Genomic DNA, 16420 nt, shown 5'->3' on the forward strand with positions numbered 1-16420 from the left:
CACACAAAAAATCTCCATGTGCTACAAAAGTATAACAAAAATCAAGATTCAATATTATGAGAAAAGGGGGGGATGATAGAATTTGAGTCTGTGGCTTTAAAAAATGCACATGCTTCAACACTAGATGGCACTAAATACTACACACTGTGGCTTTAAAGTTAAAATGTTTGTAATTTTACGGTACGAGACTTGAATGTGATATCATCCCAAAGTCTTTCTTTTGAAGTTGAAATGAATATGATGAAAAGTCATTTGTAATCTTACGAGAATTAAGTTGTGATATTACTCCAAGAAGTCGTCATTTTAAAGTTGAAGTATATTATAATCATTTTTTAAATAGAGCACTTAAAAAAAACGGCTTCAAACACAATTGTTGTACATAAGCATAGCTAAACTTTTTTATGTCATAATTCACAACTACTCAGTATCTACATTAAGACATAGTTGCAACATTATTTCTCTCACTTATTGTGATTTGACGCTTGTAAGGTTCCAACTTGCGACTTTTTCTTGGAATCATATTCCGCCTTTATTCTGAAGTGTTGATGACTTTATTGTTCATATTTCAGTGTCGCTCTCAAAACATTGCAGCTTTTTTGCAATATATCCTTGTTGCCTTACAATTTCTGTCACTAATTTATCATTCTCAGACTTTCGTGCATCCCATTCGGATGGCACTCTCGCAACACTGAATTCCGACTCTGCTGGGAAAAACTCTGAGTTCCTCATTGTAGCTTTGCGACATCAGAATCCGCCTTCGTCCTCGTACAACCCACAACTTGTTTCTTGCAATGTTTAGGCTTTTTTGCTAGCAACATTGCGACTTTGTTGTCAACACAGCAGATTGCTTTTCAATGATCCTCCGTCATCTTTTCTTCTTCTTCCCAATTGAAACCCGTTGCCACTTTCCTGTGTTTTCACGCACGTCTCTCATCCGCAGACGCCTTCCGAGCACGTCTGCAGACAAAAGACGAGGATGGCCAGCACGCGACGCGACGATTCCGAGGCACCCGAGAAGAGGATACGTAACGTGATGAAGATTAAACACGCCTTCCTCTTCGGCCACATGCAGTGATGTCATCCTCCCCTGGTAGACTCATTAGGTTAATGACCATCAGAAGGGGGAGGGGGCAAAAACAAACAAAAGCACTGTCAAATTGTGTGCACGGACGCGGGGAAGCTTTTCCAACCAAGTTTCATCGCCATCTGATCCAGAATGCACCTCTGGCACAAACAAGTCCTGCAAACTATTGAAGGCCGCTGGTGGATGTCTGTTGGGTTTCTCGTTAACGCACAGGAAAGCTTTACAGAAGCTACACAACCATGTAAATAATTGTTTGCTTTTTATAAGGACTGGAAGACCTCATTTGTAGTGGGCCTATTCAAAATCTGCTAGAGTTACTGTTTTCTTATATATTTATTTTGTTTGCATTGTATTTTGACTATCCTTGCAATTATTTGACTTTTTTTTTTTTTTAAATGGCAGCCCGCGTGTAATATGACATCATTAGCTTCGTAACATCATTTCCCAAAAATGTTTGCATAATACTTCAACAAAGATAAAGTAATTGTTACACCCCAATAAAGCTATGTTTGGAAGAAAAAAATATATTAAGAGTGAATTTTACCACAAGAGATGTCGAATGTTAAGAGCAAATCCTAATTTTAATCTGGAAAAAAAATCTGAATCGGACAAAAAATAAAAAAACTGAATAAAGTTGGAATATGAAACTATTACTTCATGATTTCATTCTAGTAGTATTACTCTTTTCCTTATTGCATATTTCACATTTATCCTAAATTGGGAGGTTTTTGTGTGTGTAATGTAACATCTTTATTCTCAGTATATTCCAAAAAAAAACCTTTGTATCAAACTAAAGTATTTTTTACCAGGACATATTAAGAATCAATATTCATGGGAGGGAAATCAGGACCCCCAAAAAATTGTCATGTCACCAGAATAAAGACAAAATATGATTGAAGTTGTCGTATTATGGCTCTATTCTGGTGGAATAACTCTTTTTTTCTAATATATAGGATATTACAAATTCATCTTTATAATAATGCAAGTTTCTTGCACCACAGCCTCTTTATTGAATAAATGTATTCTTACAAACATTTGCAAACCACTTCAACAAAATAAAGAAACTCAATCAGAATAAAGACATAAGAGTAAAAAAAAGAACCTTTTGAATAATTAATTTTGGTCAAATTTTGAGGGGAAAAAACAATTCTATTAGTCTAAAGCCATAATATTGTGAGGAAAAAAGTCATCATAAATCTATCATGAAAAAAATCTGTAACGCCTTCTCAAAGAAAAAAAAAAAACAATCATCAATTTACCAGCAGAATAAAGTCAGAATCCACGTTGTTGTATTATGACGTTTGACCTTTGAGTGTTTCCATGCATGATTGTGTCTTACTGTTTTGGAAGGGATGCATTTGGACGATTTCTTCTTTTCTTTCCTGCATTTGGACGATTTCTTCTTTTCTTTCCTGCATTTGGACTATTTCTATTTCTATGATGACTGCTTTTGAATAAAGTCAAGGACGCTTTGGAGGGCGAGTGAGCTCACAAACGTTCTTTTTGCTCACGAGGGTGACAAGAAGTCATCAAGAGCAGATGACATTGCTTTTGAAGGTGTTTGATGACAACCATGACAAGACAAACGATTCATCGGCGGAACGCTGAAGAGTGATTCGTCAAAGCATGACTTCACGCTTAAGTGGCGCGCGTTGCCAAATGCACACGTGACCGCCAAAAGTCAGCGTCATGGCGAGTCATCAGCATCGCAAACAAGGTTATTCTTGCAATGCTGCCGCTTTTATCACCTAATAGCGCTTCATTCTTGGAACATTTTTTAACTTTACTCTCACGATGATAATAAGTCTTTTGGTGAATTTAAGCTTAATGTGCGGTGTAACGACAAGGTTTTTTTTTCTCTCTCGTAATATTCCGACTTTATTCTCACAACGTTGCCGTTTCTTTCTCCCAAATTTACGACGAGATGTTGCCAACCGCACGCGTGCAGTCAAATGAGTGCTTCTTCGCTGGCCAAATGACGGCACTGTAACTTTTCCACGTTATTCTGCTAACAGTGAAGGTTTTTTTTGTATATTAATACAACTTTGTTCAAGTGACCTTGACCTTCTTCTCAGATCTTTTGTCTCATAATATTACAGTTCATGCAACACGACAACATCTGTCTCTTAAATTGACAACTTTGTGATCTTAACATCACAAAGCTATTCATTCGGGATGGGACGAGTTAACTAATGAATTCATCACAAAACATGAATGATGTAATAACGCAGATTAATCCCACCATTCATTTTGACCGCAGATGATCCTTTAGCTGACGGCGGATGGTTACGTTGTGTTTGAGCAATAAACATAATACGTGCATTAAAGTAAAGCATTTCATAAATGTTTGCGTATGACATTCAAAATATTTGTTCATGTCAAAATATTGTGGTCATTTTCAATTATGCAAGTAATTAACTGATGAGAAAAAATGTGTGTATATCGATTATTAGTCAAGTTGCTATTTGGAGCCAATCTTCAAGTGCATAATCACCATAAGTGTCAGCTTTAGTAGATTTGGAAGTGAGCAGAGGTGGTGCCGTCCTTCCAGCATCGGAGGGTCTCCACGACGGTGGCGCGGCACAGAGGGCACGCGCGCTCTCGGTCCAACCAGGAGCTCACACACTCCTCGCAGAAAACATGCTGGCCGGGAGCAAAAGTGGCCCCGTCACCATTTAGCGGGAAAAAGCATCAAGAGGCTCCCGGGCGTCTTATCGTACCTGGCACAGGAGAGCAACAGGCTCGCGGAAATCGGCCTGGCAAATGGCGCAGACGTCGCCGGCCTCGCTGCACTGCTGGCTGCCGGCACGCACGCCGTAACTCTGCAAATGACCACATCGCCATCAAAAGGGTCAAAGGTGAACATTAACTGCTGTCATCATTGCCAAGTGGCGTTTTGTTTGGTTTCTTGAAAAGCCTCAATGAAATGTCTTCTTTTTTTTTTGTTACATTTTGTAACATTGTGTGCAACTAGCGTCTGGTCTACATAACACACATTTTATAGCATCCCCCCCCCCGTTTTCCAACAAGACCACATTAAATTAAGAGGTTTCCATATATCAAATGGAATAAATACAAAGGGGGGGGGGGGGTGCACTATTAAAAGTGTTATCGCCACTTGAAATGAAATAAAAAAATATATTTACACCTTTTCACAGCAAGGGTGATTTTGCTTCACAATAAAATTAAAGTTATGATCACAACTACACGTGATTATTGGCTTCAAAGTGGGTGTGCGACCATGTAAATACCATGTGACCACGTGTAAATACCATCAAAATTCCGAATTTACCTGTAAATTAAAAAAAAAAGAAGAAGTGTGATTTCTCCCTGTAACACAAAGGCTGAGTAGGAGTTCATTTTTCCAGTGGACATGATGGGAAGTTTTCCTTTGGGATTGAAAATCGGGTGCATGCCAGATCAGGTCTCACCTGAGAGCGGCAGAGCAGGACCAGCGCTTTGCGTAGGGCCGACGCGCGGCTGCAGATGTCAAGCGACTGCAGTCAACACACAGATGACAAGAAGACAGCATGCGGATTGAGTGGACTCGTTTCAAGCTTGTTGAGGTCGTCACATTAAAAGGTCATTTTAGGCTGGAAAGTGGGGAAAGTGCTGTCATTAACCCCACATAGCATCATTACACACAAACCTTCCCCTTGTGAGTGTTTTTTCCCGCAACAAAGAAAATGAAATGCGGGTAATTTCTTCTGACAAGTTTCAAAATCCAAAGGAAAAAATGTCGATTTAATTGAATAACAATCAAAACTTTCAATCCCCCCCACGCAATATATTCTCATAATAGAACGTTAACATGAGCATTTCCTTTATGACAACGTAAAAACACCAACTGTGTTTTTACCCTCACAAAATAAATTGCAATTGGAGAGAGAGCAAAAGTGGAAGAGCCATTTGGCATCAAAATGACACATTTGCATAGATTTGGAATCCACAAAAAAGTGCTCGCTGTCTACTTTGAAAAGGAGACTTTGACATTATTCCATTTCTTCACACATGTTGAATAGGACTTTTTTTTTTGAAAGGGTCTGCTTGTGAAAGTGTTTTGAGAAGGATGCGGGCCTACGGAACGCAACCGTTCCTCACGCGGCGTGTCCACTCAGATCAAAGTCACCTGCTGAGTTGTCGCCATCAAGAACAGTCATTGGTGTCAACTTTGGCCCAGCTGCCGTCATCCTGATGATGCTACTTAAGTAGCTTGCCGCCACCACATTGTGAATGTGTGAGCGTATGAATGATGCATACTGTAAACCCCCCCCCCCAAATTGTCATTGGCCGTTGTGAAGCCGCACCACATTCACGTTCACTCGGACCAGCGTCCTCCCCACATTCCGACGAATGCGCGCCTCACCGCGTATTAAAAGAAGCAGTGGAAAAAGAGCTGATGACATTTCATCATATTTGTGTTATTCACCGGCCATAACGTGGCCGCACGTCGTGTATGTCACAACTCAGGAATGCTGGGGAGTCAAACGCTTCCACTTTCTTTCAGCTACAGACAACATTGACTGTTTGGACCTTTCATGAATCATATTCATACCATATTTAAATGTTCCATTCACTTGTAATGTGCCTTATTGTCATCATATTAAGTAATGCACAAAATGGACATTGTATTATTATCTACCTACGATAAATGATGGTACATTTACTGGCACTATATTTATTGCTCATATCTATAACTTACAATATATACTTCACACTTAATGTGCCACAAATGTAATATATTTAATATATGAACATTTCTGATGTTTTGCATCTGTCGTATTTAGTCTAATGTTCAATCATGATAATATCAAGTTATCGTTGGATGACCCGATAGTCATTTACACGCGTGTATGTTTTTTATAAGTCATCAAAATCCAGTCACGCTGCTTTGTTCTCTCTCCTGTCAGTCAAGTTAAGTTTATTTGTATAGTCCTTAATCACACAAAAGTCTGACGGGGCTTCACGTGCCATCAGACCGTCAACTTGCTCGCGCACACAAGCAGAAAGACGTTAGTAGTTTAGTGCAAGTTCTGTGAACTTTTAAGTGTATATGTATTCAAGATCTTTTATTTATCACCCTACATTTGTGTTAAACATTCTTGAGAATTAATGAGAAATTAAAAGTTCATCTTAAAAAGAATGTACTTGAATTATCATGCTCTAAAATCATTATCGGTGGCGTAAAAAGAACCCCATCAGTTTATCATGATAGCTTGTGGGAAAGTATATAATATATAATAATATATTATTATAAATAATAATTGAATTTTTTTTTAATTATCGTGACGTAAATGTGCATATAAAGTCAATAGCGTTTAATCTTTTGATTTTTTTAACTGGCACAAATAGAAACTTCTCCTTTCTGGGGAATTGCTCCCTGCAGAAGTTGTGAGAGAGAATTATGACTCAAGGGTGTTTTGCGCGAGTGGCCTCGTTCCAGTTTACAAGCCCAAGTGTTAAGATTTGGCATCGTCCTAAGAATGCTAGTTTCATTTTTGGGTGGCTCAAATGCAGCCAAAACAAAAAACAAAGCACCTTGCAGACGCTGTAGATGATAATGAGCGCGGCTCCCAGGAAGTAGCCGGCTGAGGGCTCTTCTCCCATGATGTACTTGTACCACAGCTGGATGGGAACCAGTGCGCGAAACAGCTGACTCAGTTCCTCGATCAGAAGGTAGAACTTGCCCTGCAAAAAAAACAAAACAAAAAAAAAAACACACAAAAATGTACATGACTTGATATCTGCTCTTCAGGAACATAAAATGAAAAGTGGGCTTTTTTTCTTGTTTGCGTCTTCAACGGGTTTATGGAATATTGTAAATGAATCCGGGTCAACTTAGATGATTCCAAGAAGACATTAGGGTAGAAAATGGTCTCAATTTAAATACACTTGAAAGTGAGATTACAAAAACAATTTACAAACCTCTTTTGCTATTTTCAACTTTCCAGAGAAAAGCACTGACAAGTCATTTGATCATACATTACATAAGTTTATGACGCGTTACAATGAACCTGGCGCGCAGCTCTGCACTTTCTCCCAATGACTTAAGAGTGTCTTTATGCACTTTTCATGAAATGTCATTTATTTTCCTGTAACAGCTGCACTTTGAAGGAAGGAAGGAAGGAAGGAAGGAAGGAGGGAAGGAAGGAAGGAAGGAAGGAAGGAAGGAAGGAAGGAAGGAAGGAAGGAAGGAAGGAAGGAAGGAAGGAAGGAAGGAAGGAAGGAAGGAAGGAAGGAGCCACCAGGACAGAAAGCAGCCAAGCGACGGAAGCAACACTTGCTAACTGTACTTAATTCAAACCCAAACAGCTGGAGGCGGGCGGCTCTTCAATGTGGTGCAGAACCGAGGCGTATTAGGACCTTAAACGAGTGGGCCTGCGGCGCAAATGTGGCCAGCGTCCAGGCTGCCGATCCGCTTTGCAGACGCTGCACAGGAACGCTGCCAGGATCCCGCACCTGCGAAGACTCCGCCCCCTGACGAATCCCAGCACAAACTGCCAACCCCGGCGGGACACGTTGTCTAATGCAGGCGGTAGAATTTGGTTTTCTTTTCAAGGAGCCTCCTAACCCTAGAGTAACATCAATTGAACATGACTACCACATGCTGCCCCAAATAGGCCAAAGGAATTAAAAACGTTTTTGGAGGGGGAAAAAAAATGTCGTATTTTTACAAGAATTAAAATTTGCAATCTTCACAAGAACAATTATGTATTTTGTCAGGATGAAAAGGTCATAACTTACATTACGTGATAACTTATATTGATGTTTCTGCATTTGGCAATTTATTATTATATTATATTATTAGTATGGAATTTTTTTTAATGGGCTTCAGGTGATCTGATGAATACACACACACACTCGCACGCATGCACGCACACACACACACACACATACTCACCCACATACAAAAAAAAATATATATATATATATGTGTGTATATGTATATATATGTATATATATTTAAAAAAATAATAATAAAATAAAAAAAACATTTATTTTTTTTTAATTTATTTGTTTTTTTTAAAAAAGGAGAGCAATGATGATGTCAAATCGAATGAACGATACTGAGCTCTCCTGGAAAAAAAAAAAAAAAAAGGATGAAAAGGTCAAAATTTTACAAGAATAAAGTCTGATTTTATCATGATATAAAGTCATTACCTTATTATGCTGATGAATCTATAGGCCAATTACAAAGGGCGATGTTAATTACTTATATTTTTTTACGGCAAGGCTGTAAAGTTGCATTTTTACAAGATATCATCAAAATGTATTAAAGAAAGTTTTACATGGGAAGAAAGTCGTATTTTAACAAGGGGATTTCTCAAATACAAATATTCTTTCAATATTACAACTTCCACTCTGGAAGATCCCTTTATTTATTTATTTATTTAAATATGACTACCGATATACTCGAAGATATATTACAACTTGCATTCTGGAAGATTTCTTTAATTTTTCTAAAAACAATAGGACTATACTCGAAGAAGTGTGTCTTTGATTCTCAAAAAAATAACTAAACTAGTCTATTATAATCATTATTATTATTACAACAACTTCACAATCTGAATTGGTCCTAAGTTAAGGTTTGCATGTGCAAAGTGCAGGTAAGTGTTTTTTGCTTTGTTTTAATGGCGTGCCAATCCTCACATTTAGGGGCACACTTTTTCATATGACGAGCAAATCGCTTATTTAAATTATTTTTGTGAAGCCCCAAGCGACGGCTCACAAACCCCAGTTTGGGAAGCACTTAATGACTTTCTGACAAAGACGGATGGCTGTGGGTAGAGGCGGAGGCAGCCTGGTGGGTCGGGAAGCAAGACCTCCGCTAAATTCATCTAATTCATCTTCCTTATTGTCCCCGCAGCCTCGGGTCCCACCGCGGCCATCACGCCCACGCCAAAATTGTCAAATGGAAGATTTGGATGCCTGCCAAGAGACAAACTTGCTTTTCCTTTTTCAATTTTTAATTGGACACAAAACTTCTGTTTGAAGCTCATTTCCTATTGCTGCACCGCCGGTTTCAAATTCAGCCCCAAAGCCAGTTGGTCAAATTGTCACCAAATTTGAGCTACGCATCTTCACTTGCCGCCAGACAATTAACGAGCGATGCTAGATTGCAAAGACTTGGACTTACTTCCCTTTAGTGGGGGCAGGACGCTCGACAACCTGCCACACAACTCAAGACTCAACAAGGTCACAAGGTCATGACTTTACCATAGGATTAATTCAGCAACATGAAATATGGTGGGCAGGTTTATCACTCAAACCCAGAAAAAAGGTCTCAGGAAAAGACACAGGAAGTCAGCCATTTTGGTTTGAAGCCCAAAACTTTCCATCAGCTCGGATTCCAAGAGTTACAATGCCCACCATGCTTTTGCAGAAAGACAAGAAAAGAGCCAGCAACATTTCTAGAATAGATGATGAATCTAATTCTAAATGATTAAGTAGTGTTGCACAGTGACTCGCACTTCTTTTGAAGTCTTTCCCGATTTACAAGACCGCAAAATGTCAGCCATAAACAACACTGAGCTGTTACGGCTTGACCCATTTGTGCACTTAGTTAGTGAACATAAAACGGCAAACAATCAAACTCTACACAATTTAGCATTGCCTATCGCTTTAGTCTGTACGTGTTGGAAATTTGGATCAATCGGCCAAGTAGAGGTGTTGTGCAAGTCTTCCATGGTAAAGACTGCTATCCAATTGTTTTTGGTTAGAAATGGCAAATAAAGTAGGATCCTAAAATGGTGTCTTTTTGGATATAGATACTTGAGACTTTTTTTGTGGGCCCAATCAAGATGAGGAGGTGCAGACAAAATCATCTTTTCCGTTCATTGAAACATTTTTGAAATGCCAGAAATAGAAATGATCTCGACATTTGGTCTATTCAGCAAATATGGAATTTCTGAATGATGACTTGGAGGCAGTCACGCCATCTCACCTCTGACAAAACATACCCGTTGATTTGGCTCACTTCTCCAAAATAATCGGATCGACCGAATGTCTCTTCTGTAATGCTTGTTTTTCCGCCTCCACTAACAATTCCAATGCCATCACTTGAAACTTCATATTGCTCTTGTGTCGCACTCCCACCTTTCCGCAGGTGAAAAACTACTCGGAGATGTCAAAAATGCTAAACCATCACGTAAATAGGGCTCTATGCACCTCTTTTACCCTTATTGCCAATTACAGCAAATGCGAGGAGCAATCTGTTAACACGCAATGTAGCAACACATTTCCGGGATCTTAATTCGGGCTCTTTGAGTTCTAAATTAAGAACAGGCCATTCAAGCGAAGACCCTTGAGTCATTAATTCTTTCACAGCCGCTGCAGGAAGGAGTTCCCCAGAAAGGAGAAGTTTCCATTATAGCAAGCAAAACAAAAGGAAAAAAATGATTCATGTATTAACAAAAAAAATGATACATTTCATTTACACTAACCACTAAACAAAATGTTAATATTGATTGTAGAATCAAGAAGCAGGACCGCTGGAAATGGTAAATATAACCCTGAAATTGCCATTTCAAACCACAATGGTTTTGGACACGGATTCTTGAGACTTTGTCAGTCTACAGATTGTACATCATATGGCGCTCAAAACGCTTGACAAAGGCTTACATTGAATGGAAGGCGGCTGCCATGCCAGGCGCTGCCATGCCAGGCGGCTGCCATGCCAGGCGCTGCCATGCCAGGCGCTGCCATGCCAGGCGGCTGCCATGCCAGGCGCTGCCAGCTTCACCTGGAGCAAATTGGGGTTCAATATCTTGCTCAATGGCACTTAAAGTAAAGTGAAACTGGATTCAGGGTGACATTTTCAAACCGTTTGAAGAAAACAAACTGACTCTAGAAGGTGTGCGTCAAACTAAAATGTTCGATTTTAGGGCCCCTTTTTCTCCTTTTATATTCTGCCCCAGGATTACTCAATAAATAAAGTTGAGTTACTGTACATGTGGCTGTTATGTATTGGGGGCTTTACAACAATGAAAACAATCCTCAATAACAAAAATGAATGACTTTTTCCCTGATGATCTCAGTGTGTTCCACTCACAAAGCACAACAGGGGAAATGATATTAGAGGGCGATGTCATTCAAGGCACGCACGTAGCACTCTAACATGAATCACACACACGGCGTCACTTTGACTGTCACCATCTACAATTGTTGTTTAGTAAAGTAGAAACTGCATCATTTCCTCTTTTTTTTCCCACGCTCCTGTTGTTTAGGGGAACATGTTGAAGTGTTGAACGCATCTAAGATCTCTAAACTTCATGCTGAAGTTGTTCAAGTCGTGCAGACATCATTGACATCAATAGACGTTCAGAAGCCACCTGTTACGGTTTGAAGAAATGTTTACAGGCAAATGTGGCCCACTTCATTTTTAGCTCCCCAGTTATGTTGCCGGTCAAATCGCCCCATTTAGAAAAAATGTTTTTCTTCTTCTTTTGTTTTTTAAAGTTAAAATTGTTTTTCGGCATGACTTTGTTACTTGGTTTACCAAGTGAAAGCAACAGGCTCATTTCACTATTTTTTTTTATTTATGAAAAACGAGTGAAATATGCTCATTGAGTCATGATCGGTAAAACAAAGATATTGATTGAAATTGTTCATAACAGATTTTATCATGAGATACTATATTAAATATGGTAATTGACATGTTTTGGGATCATTGAACAAGCTTTGTATCAAATTGACCCTGGGCTCTACAACTGCCATTCTTATTACTACTCAATCATCATTTAGATAAACTTGTTTTGTATGAAAATATGAACCCATTGGAAAACCATTTAAACCTATTGCGTCACAGCCGAATCAAAGTAGAGTACAGTGGAAGGTAAGGAAGAAAAACTGGGCTGATACAAGTTTCAACCCATAATGCTTGAAATGTTTTAGGATGAAAAGTTTGCTGTAATTCATTATCCTTTGCGTATTTTCAGTTAAAAACGTAAATGTGAACACTCACCCTGGATTTGAAAGCCAAGAGGATGCCAGGTAGAAAGAGGACAAAGCATTTCAGTCCAATGGTGACGAACTTGAGGACAAAGTCAGTGATGCCCACCGCCCACATGAGGTCAAAGAAGTCAAAACCTTCCAGATTGGGCTTGGAAAACATGAGGCTGAAAAAAAGAAGAAAAGAAAAAAAAATGACTTTTTATTTTATTTTTATTTTTTTTAACGCTGAGCTTCACGTGTGAGAGGGTGATAGGGAGCAGCTCATAATGAGTCAAATGATAATGTGAGCAAAACATAAAATACTCACAGGACAAAAACCAGACGAGGGCTCTGCTAAAAGAAACAACACATAAAGATGGCTGACGTAATACAAAAGAAAAGATGAGCCTAATGAAAACGGCAGCTAAAGGCCATGCTGGCGACGTTCACTACCTGTTGTGCAGCTCCTCCTGGCTGAAGGCGTAGTAAATATAGGCCACGTTGCCGGAAAGGAAGAGCGTGATCCACAGGGCCACCAGCGCCGAACGCCCATCCTGAAACGCACGCAAGCGCGCTACGCAAGTTAGCATTTGCCTGTTATGCTACAAGATGATGTTCAAAAGCGTTCTTGTGAGCACTGTCCGACCCAAAGAAGAAGCCAATGAACTAACAAAGAAGCTTAAGTAGGGCTTATCTTTGGTAAAACAAATGACCAGTCGTCGTAGTGCAACACTTGCAGTAAGACTAAACTGTGAAAACTAACACGATTAAACACCTCCGGATAGATACATGCTGTACAAGTAAAGGAATTGTCTATGACGTGCTAGTTCCGGCGTTAGCTGTAATCATAACTATAGCCGCCAAATGATAAAAAAAAAAAAATTTGATTAATCACATTTTAGAAATTTGATTCATCACGATTAATCGATTTATTAAAAAGGCTTTTCATCAACATTTTTTGCCCGCCAAATTTGACGGCACTAATCCTAACCCTCGGACCGGAAATGGAACTTGATGCATCACTAGAAAGCATTGGGCTTCTCAAGTCAATGTTAGCAACACAATTAATGAAATATCATGTAGCTCTGCTGATAAAGGCTAACAAAAATAGTGTGTAGCCAATAATTCTACTGTATATTTTACACTTAAGGACTTTCTTACCCGCAGTGAGACCTGATGCTTGAAGGTGGCATTGGCATAAGTGAAGGTGCTGGCCATCCCCACGCAAACTGCAATACCTGAACCACAACATACAAGGTCAGCAGCAGCAATAGAAGACATGAAAACACTCGTTTAACACGATTAAGCACCAGGACCGAGATAATGGTGGAAGGAGAGGGAAGTGTGTGCTAGCAATCATGCTAAGTGCAGAGGCTAGTGTGCTAGCAGGCTAAATATTCGAGCTGGGAGCAGTGTTGATGGAATTGGAGTGGAAGGTGTGAAATGGAGAAAAAAATAACACACTTTTGCCTAGAATTAAAAAACACATCTGAAAACATGAGTTTCACAGGAATAGCACGGTCAATCTAATATTGGAAGCCTACGGAGCTTTCTTTTCTGAGACAAGTATGTTAACAAGCATGCTAATGGAGGTTAGTTTGCTAACATGCTAACCAATGTCAGCTGAGAGCAGTTTTGAGGGACAGGGAAGGACCGTGGGAGTAACTGTGACTCATGGAGAGAGAGGCGGGGAAGATGTGGTTTAAAATCAAAATAAATATGAAATAAAATGAAACAACTACTGTATTTTACATTAATAAAAGCAATTTTGAAAACATTATTTTAACAAGGTTAGCATGGCGACCGAGCTGCCGTTGGAAGCAAACTCGCTCTCTTCATAGGGAAATGTGCTCGTGAGCATGCTAACTGATGCTCGCTGGGAGCAGCGGTGACTCATCAAATGAGGTCTGGCTAAAGAGTTGTTTAAAATTAAATCAAACCAAAACAATAACTTCTAAGAGTAATAAAAACAACATCGGAAAATACATGTTTAACGGCTTCCGTAGAGGGAAGTAAGCAAGCGGGCATGGATGCTAGCTAGTGTGCTAACATGCAAACATGTTTGTTGATTGATTGATTGATTGATTGATTGATTGATTGATTGATTGAGAACATGTTGCAAAAAAACAAAACATTTGAGCTTTTAAAATTGAATTTGAAAACACATTTTTAAAAGGATTGACGCAGTTACCAAGCTTATGCTGGAAGCAGACTTTGGCCAGCAGGATGAGTATAAACGGGAAGCCCCTCTGCAACCACGTTACCACCGCCTTCAGCTCCGAGAGGGCTGGTGCCGGCGTGGACGGGTCATCCGGACCCGCCTCTTCCCGGGGACCGTGGTGGTGCCTCTCCGAGCCGGCCGCCGCTGCCACCGCCGTGGCCTGCTGGAAGAGAGAGGAGGCCCTGTGCTGCAGCGGCTGCTGGTGAAAATGGTGCTGAGTGTGAGGGTGGTGATGGTGGTGGGGCGGGCGAGGCATGAAGGCTCCGCTCTCAGGTCGACGTGGGCCGCCTTCTTCCCGGGACGACGCCGTCATCTGCACAAAGACGTCCGGGGGCGAGCCCAGCACTAAGCTGGCCGCCTGGAACTGGGCGGAAGAGACGGCGGCCGACGGGACGCCCACCAGGCCCGAAAAGATCTGCTGGGGCGATGCAGGTGAGTCGGGTTTCAGGCAGTCAAACACGGCGCCTTCGTCCAGACTGCTCTCGGATCCCAGAGTTTGGCTGCGGCTCCTAAACGAGAAAATCGAACATCAGATTCAGGAACTACGGCGTTCACCCATATTACACATTCATAAGTGATCTTTTTTTGGTCTTCTTTTTACATTCTACAGGCAACTATAAATAAAGTTAAGTAATATCATTTTTTTTCTGTACATGGTCACTGAAACCAAGGTTGTGACCATTGCGTCAAGGTTTATAATGACCAAAACATTCATGCTCATGTCCATTAGGCAGTCTATAGCATTTCATATTACACATTAGCATTAAGCTACAGTGGTAGACTAGGTTGAATAATTTGTCGTTTCCTAACTAAAACCTTGCCATTGTCTTGAAACCCTAAACCAGTGGTGAGCAAACTCGGTCCTCGAGGGCCGGAGTCCTGCAGGTTTTGGATGTTTTCCTTTTCCAACACAGCTGGTATATGATCACCTCATCAGCAAGCTCTGCATGAGCCTGATAACGATCCTGTTGATTGGAATCAACTTGTGTTGGAAGAGGGAAACCTCCAAAACCTACAAGACTCTGGCCCTCGAGAAGCAAGTTTGTCCACCGGCCCTAAACACTGAAACATTTAAAGGGAGAGTCAAATTTTCGTTATGATAATACGTTAGATAATATGCTCTATGCACCCCAATTAATCACAGTATTCTGATTAATATTGTGTTTGTGGAATAATAAGCACAGTTTCTCAGGGTTCAGGGAACAACCAATCAGGACTCGCCTGTTTTTTTGTTTAGTTTTTTTTTTTTTACCTTGGGCTTGTGAAGCTCACAAGTTGAACCCTGAGAAACTCTGATGTCATTTTCAGTTGACAGAAAGTGGGGAAAATGGTCGCCCCGAGATTGATCAAAACAGGTGTTTTTTGCTGCTTAATTCATATTCCACAAACACGGTATTAGTCAGAATACCGCATATAGACCAGTGAGGCCGCATAGAACATATTTTCATATGTTAAGACATTTTTGACTTGACTTTCCCTTTCATTAAATTGGCTTGAAACCCTAACCCTGTCTTAAAATCCCAACTCTGGTTTAAAACCCTACTCAGAAAACCTGGAAACCCTAACTTGTAACCTTAGACTTGACTTGAGACCCTCATTTTGAAAATCCTAACCCTATCTTTAAAAGGCGACATTTGCTAAAAACACTCATTGAAAACCGTAACCCTGTCTTGACAGTTTTGTAACACACATTGAAAGCCCTGCCTGTGTTTAAACCCAAAATTTGATCAAAACACCAATCTAAAGAGGAGCTCTCTGTGTTCTTGTTTGGTGTCCAGAGTAGAGTCCGAAACAGATTCATTTGTGGTTCTGTTTCGTTCGCTCGCCTTTCTGAGGACATGCCATCCGTGTTGCTACTGTGTCTCCTCTGCATGGCACGGTGCTCGTCAACACACGAAGCTGCCCTAAGGACGCCAACACACAGGCCCAAATTGTACATGTTCAGCTCTTTTTGGACATTTGGCAACAAGACGTTAAAAGTAGAATTTACCTTGATGTGATCAGTGAGTCCACCTTCGGTGAAGTTCATTTTTAATTCACGTAAAATAGCTTAAAGTTGTTACATACAAAGATGCTACGCTTGCTGCAAGTTATTTTTAGTCAACAACTTCCGGGGTTACGTCATCACCCAGACGCTTATCGACCAATCGAATTTGACGTTTGAGTTTTCACAGATTCCATTT

At 40.3% G+C, this 16420-nt stretch overlaps 1 protein-coding gene across 4 annotated transcripts; it reads right to left on the reverse strand.

Moving 5' to 3' along the window:
• Window positions 1-2066: 2066 nt before the first annotated feature.
• Window positions 2067-16373, reverse strand: rnft2 (ring finger protein, transmembrane 2). 4 transcript variants are annotated; one of them, XM_077561532.1, is made up of 11 exons: window positions 16228-16373; window positions 16064-16141; window positions 14208-14746; window positions 13178-13254; window positions 12470-12570; window positions 12345-12367; window positions 12143-12201; window positions 6623-6772; window positions 4516-4581; window positions 3805-3906; window positions 2067-3727 (listed from the first exon to the last, which is right to left on the reverse strand). In XM_077561532.1, the coding sequence occupies exons 2-11, from the start codon at window positions 16108-16110 to the stop codon at window positions 3593-3595; spliced, it is 1299 nt and encodes a 432-aa protein (XP_077417658.1). In that variant the 5' UTR covers window positions 16111-16141; window positions 16228-16373; the 3' UTR covers window positions 2067-3592. The 4 variants fall into 4 exon arrangements, with proteins under 4 accessions (XP_077417658.1, XP_077417657.1, XP_077417656.1 ...); XM_077561531.1 differs by having other exon boundaries at window positions 12345-12370; XM_077561530.1 differs by lacking the exon at window positions 12345-12367 and having other exon boundaries at window positions 12048-12201.
• Window positions 16374-16420: the final 47 nt, after the last annotated feature.

The sequence above is a fragment of the Vanacampus margaritifer genome, chromosome 3 (genome assembly GCF_051991255.1).
Source record: "Vanacampus margaritifer isolate UIUO_Vmar chromosome 3, RoL_Vmar_1.0, whole genome shotgun sequence".
NCBI lineage: Eukaryota > Metazoa > Chordata > Actinopteri > Syngnathiformes > Syngnathidae > Vanacampus > Vanacampus margaritifer.

What these genes read in the sequence shown, in the direction of transcription:
- rnft2 (XM_077561530.1), bottom strand. Translation starts at nt 16,110, where the DNA reads ATGCAGAGGAGACACAGTAGCAACACGGATGGCATGTCCTCAGAAAG. An exon ending in CTGCTTCCAGCATAAGCTTG is followed by an intron (nt 13,255 to 14,207) that starts GTAACTGCGTCA and finishes GTTGTGGTTCAG; the next exon opens with GTATTGCAGTTTGCGTGGGG. An exon ending in TCCTGCTCTGCCGCTCTCAG is followed by an intron (nt 3,907 to 4,515) that starts GTGAGACCTGAT and finishes GGTCATTTGCAG; the next exon opens with AGTTACGGCGTGCGTGCCGG.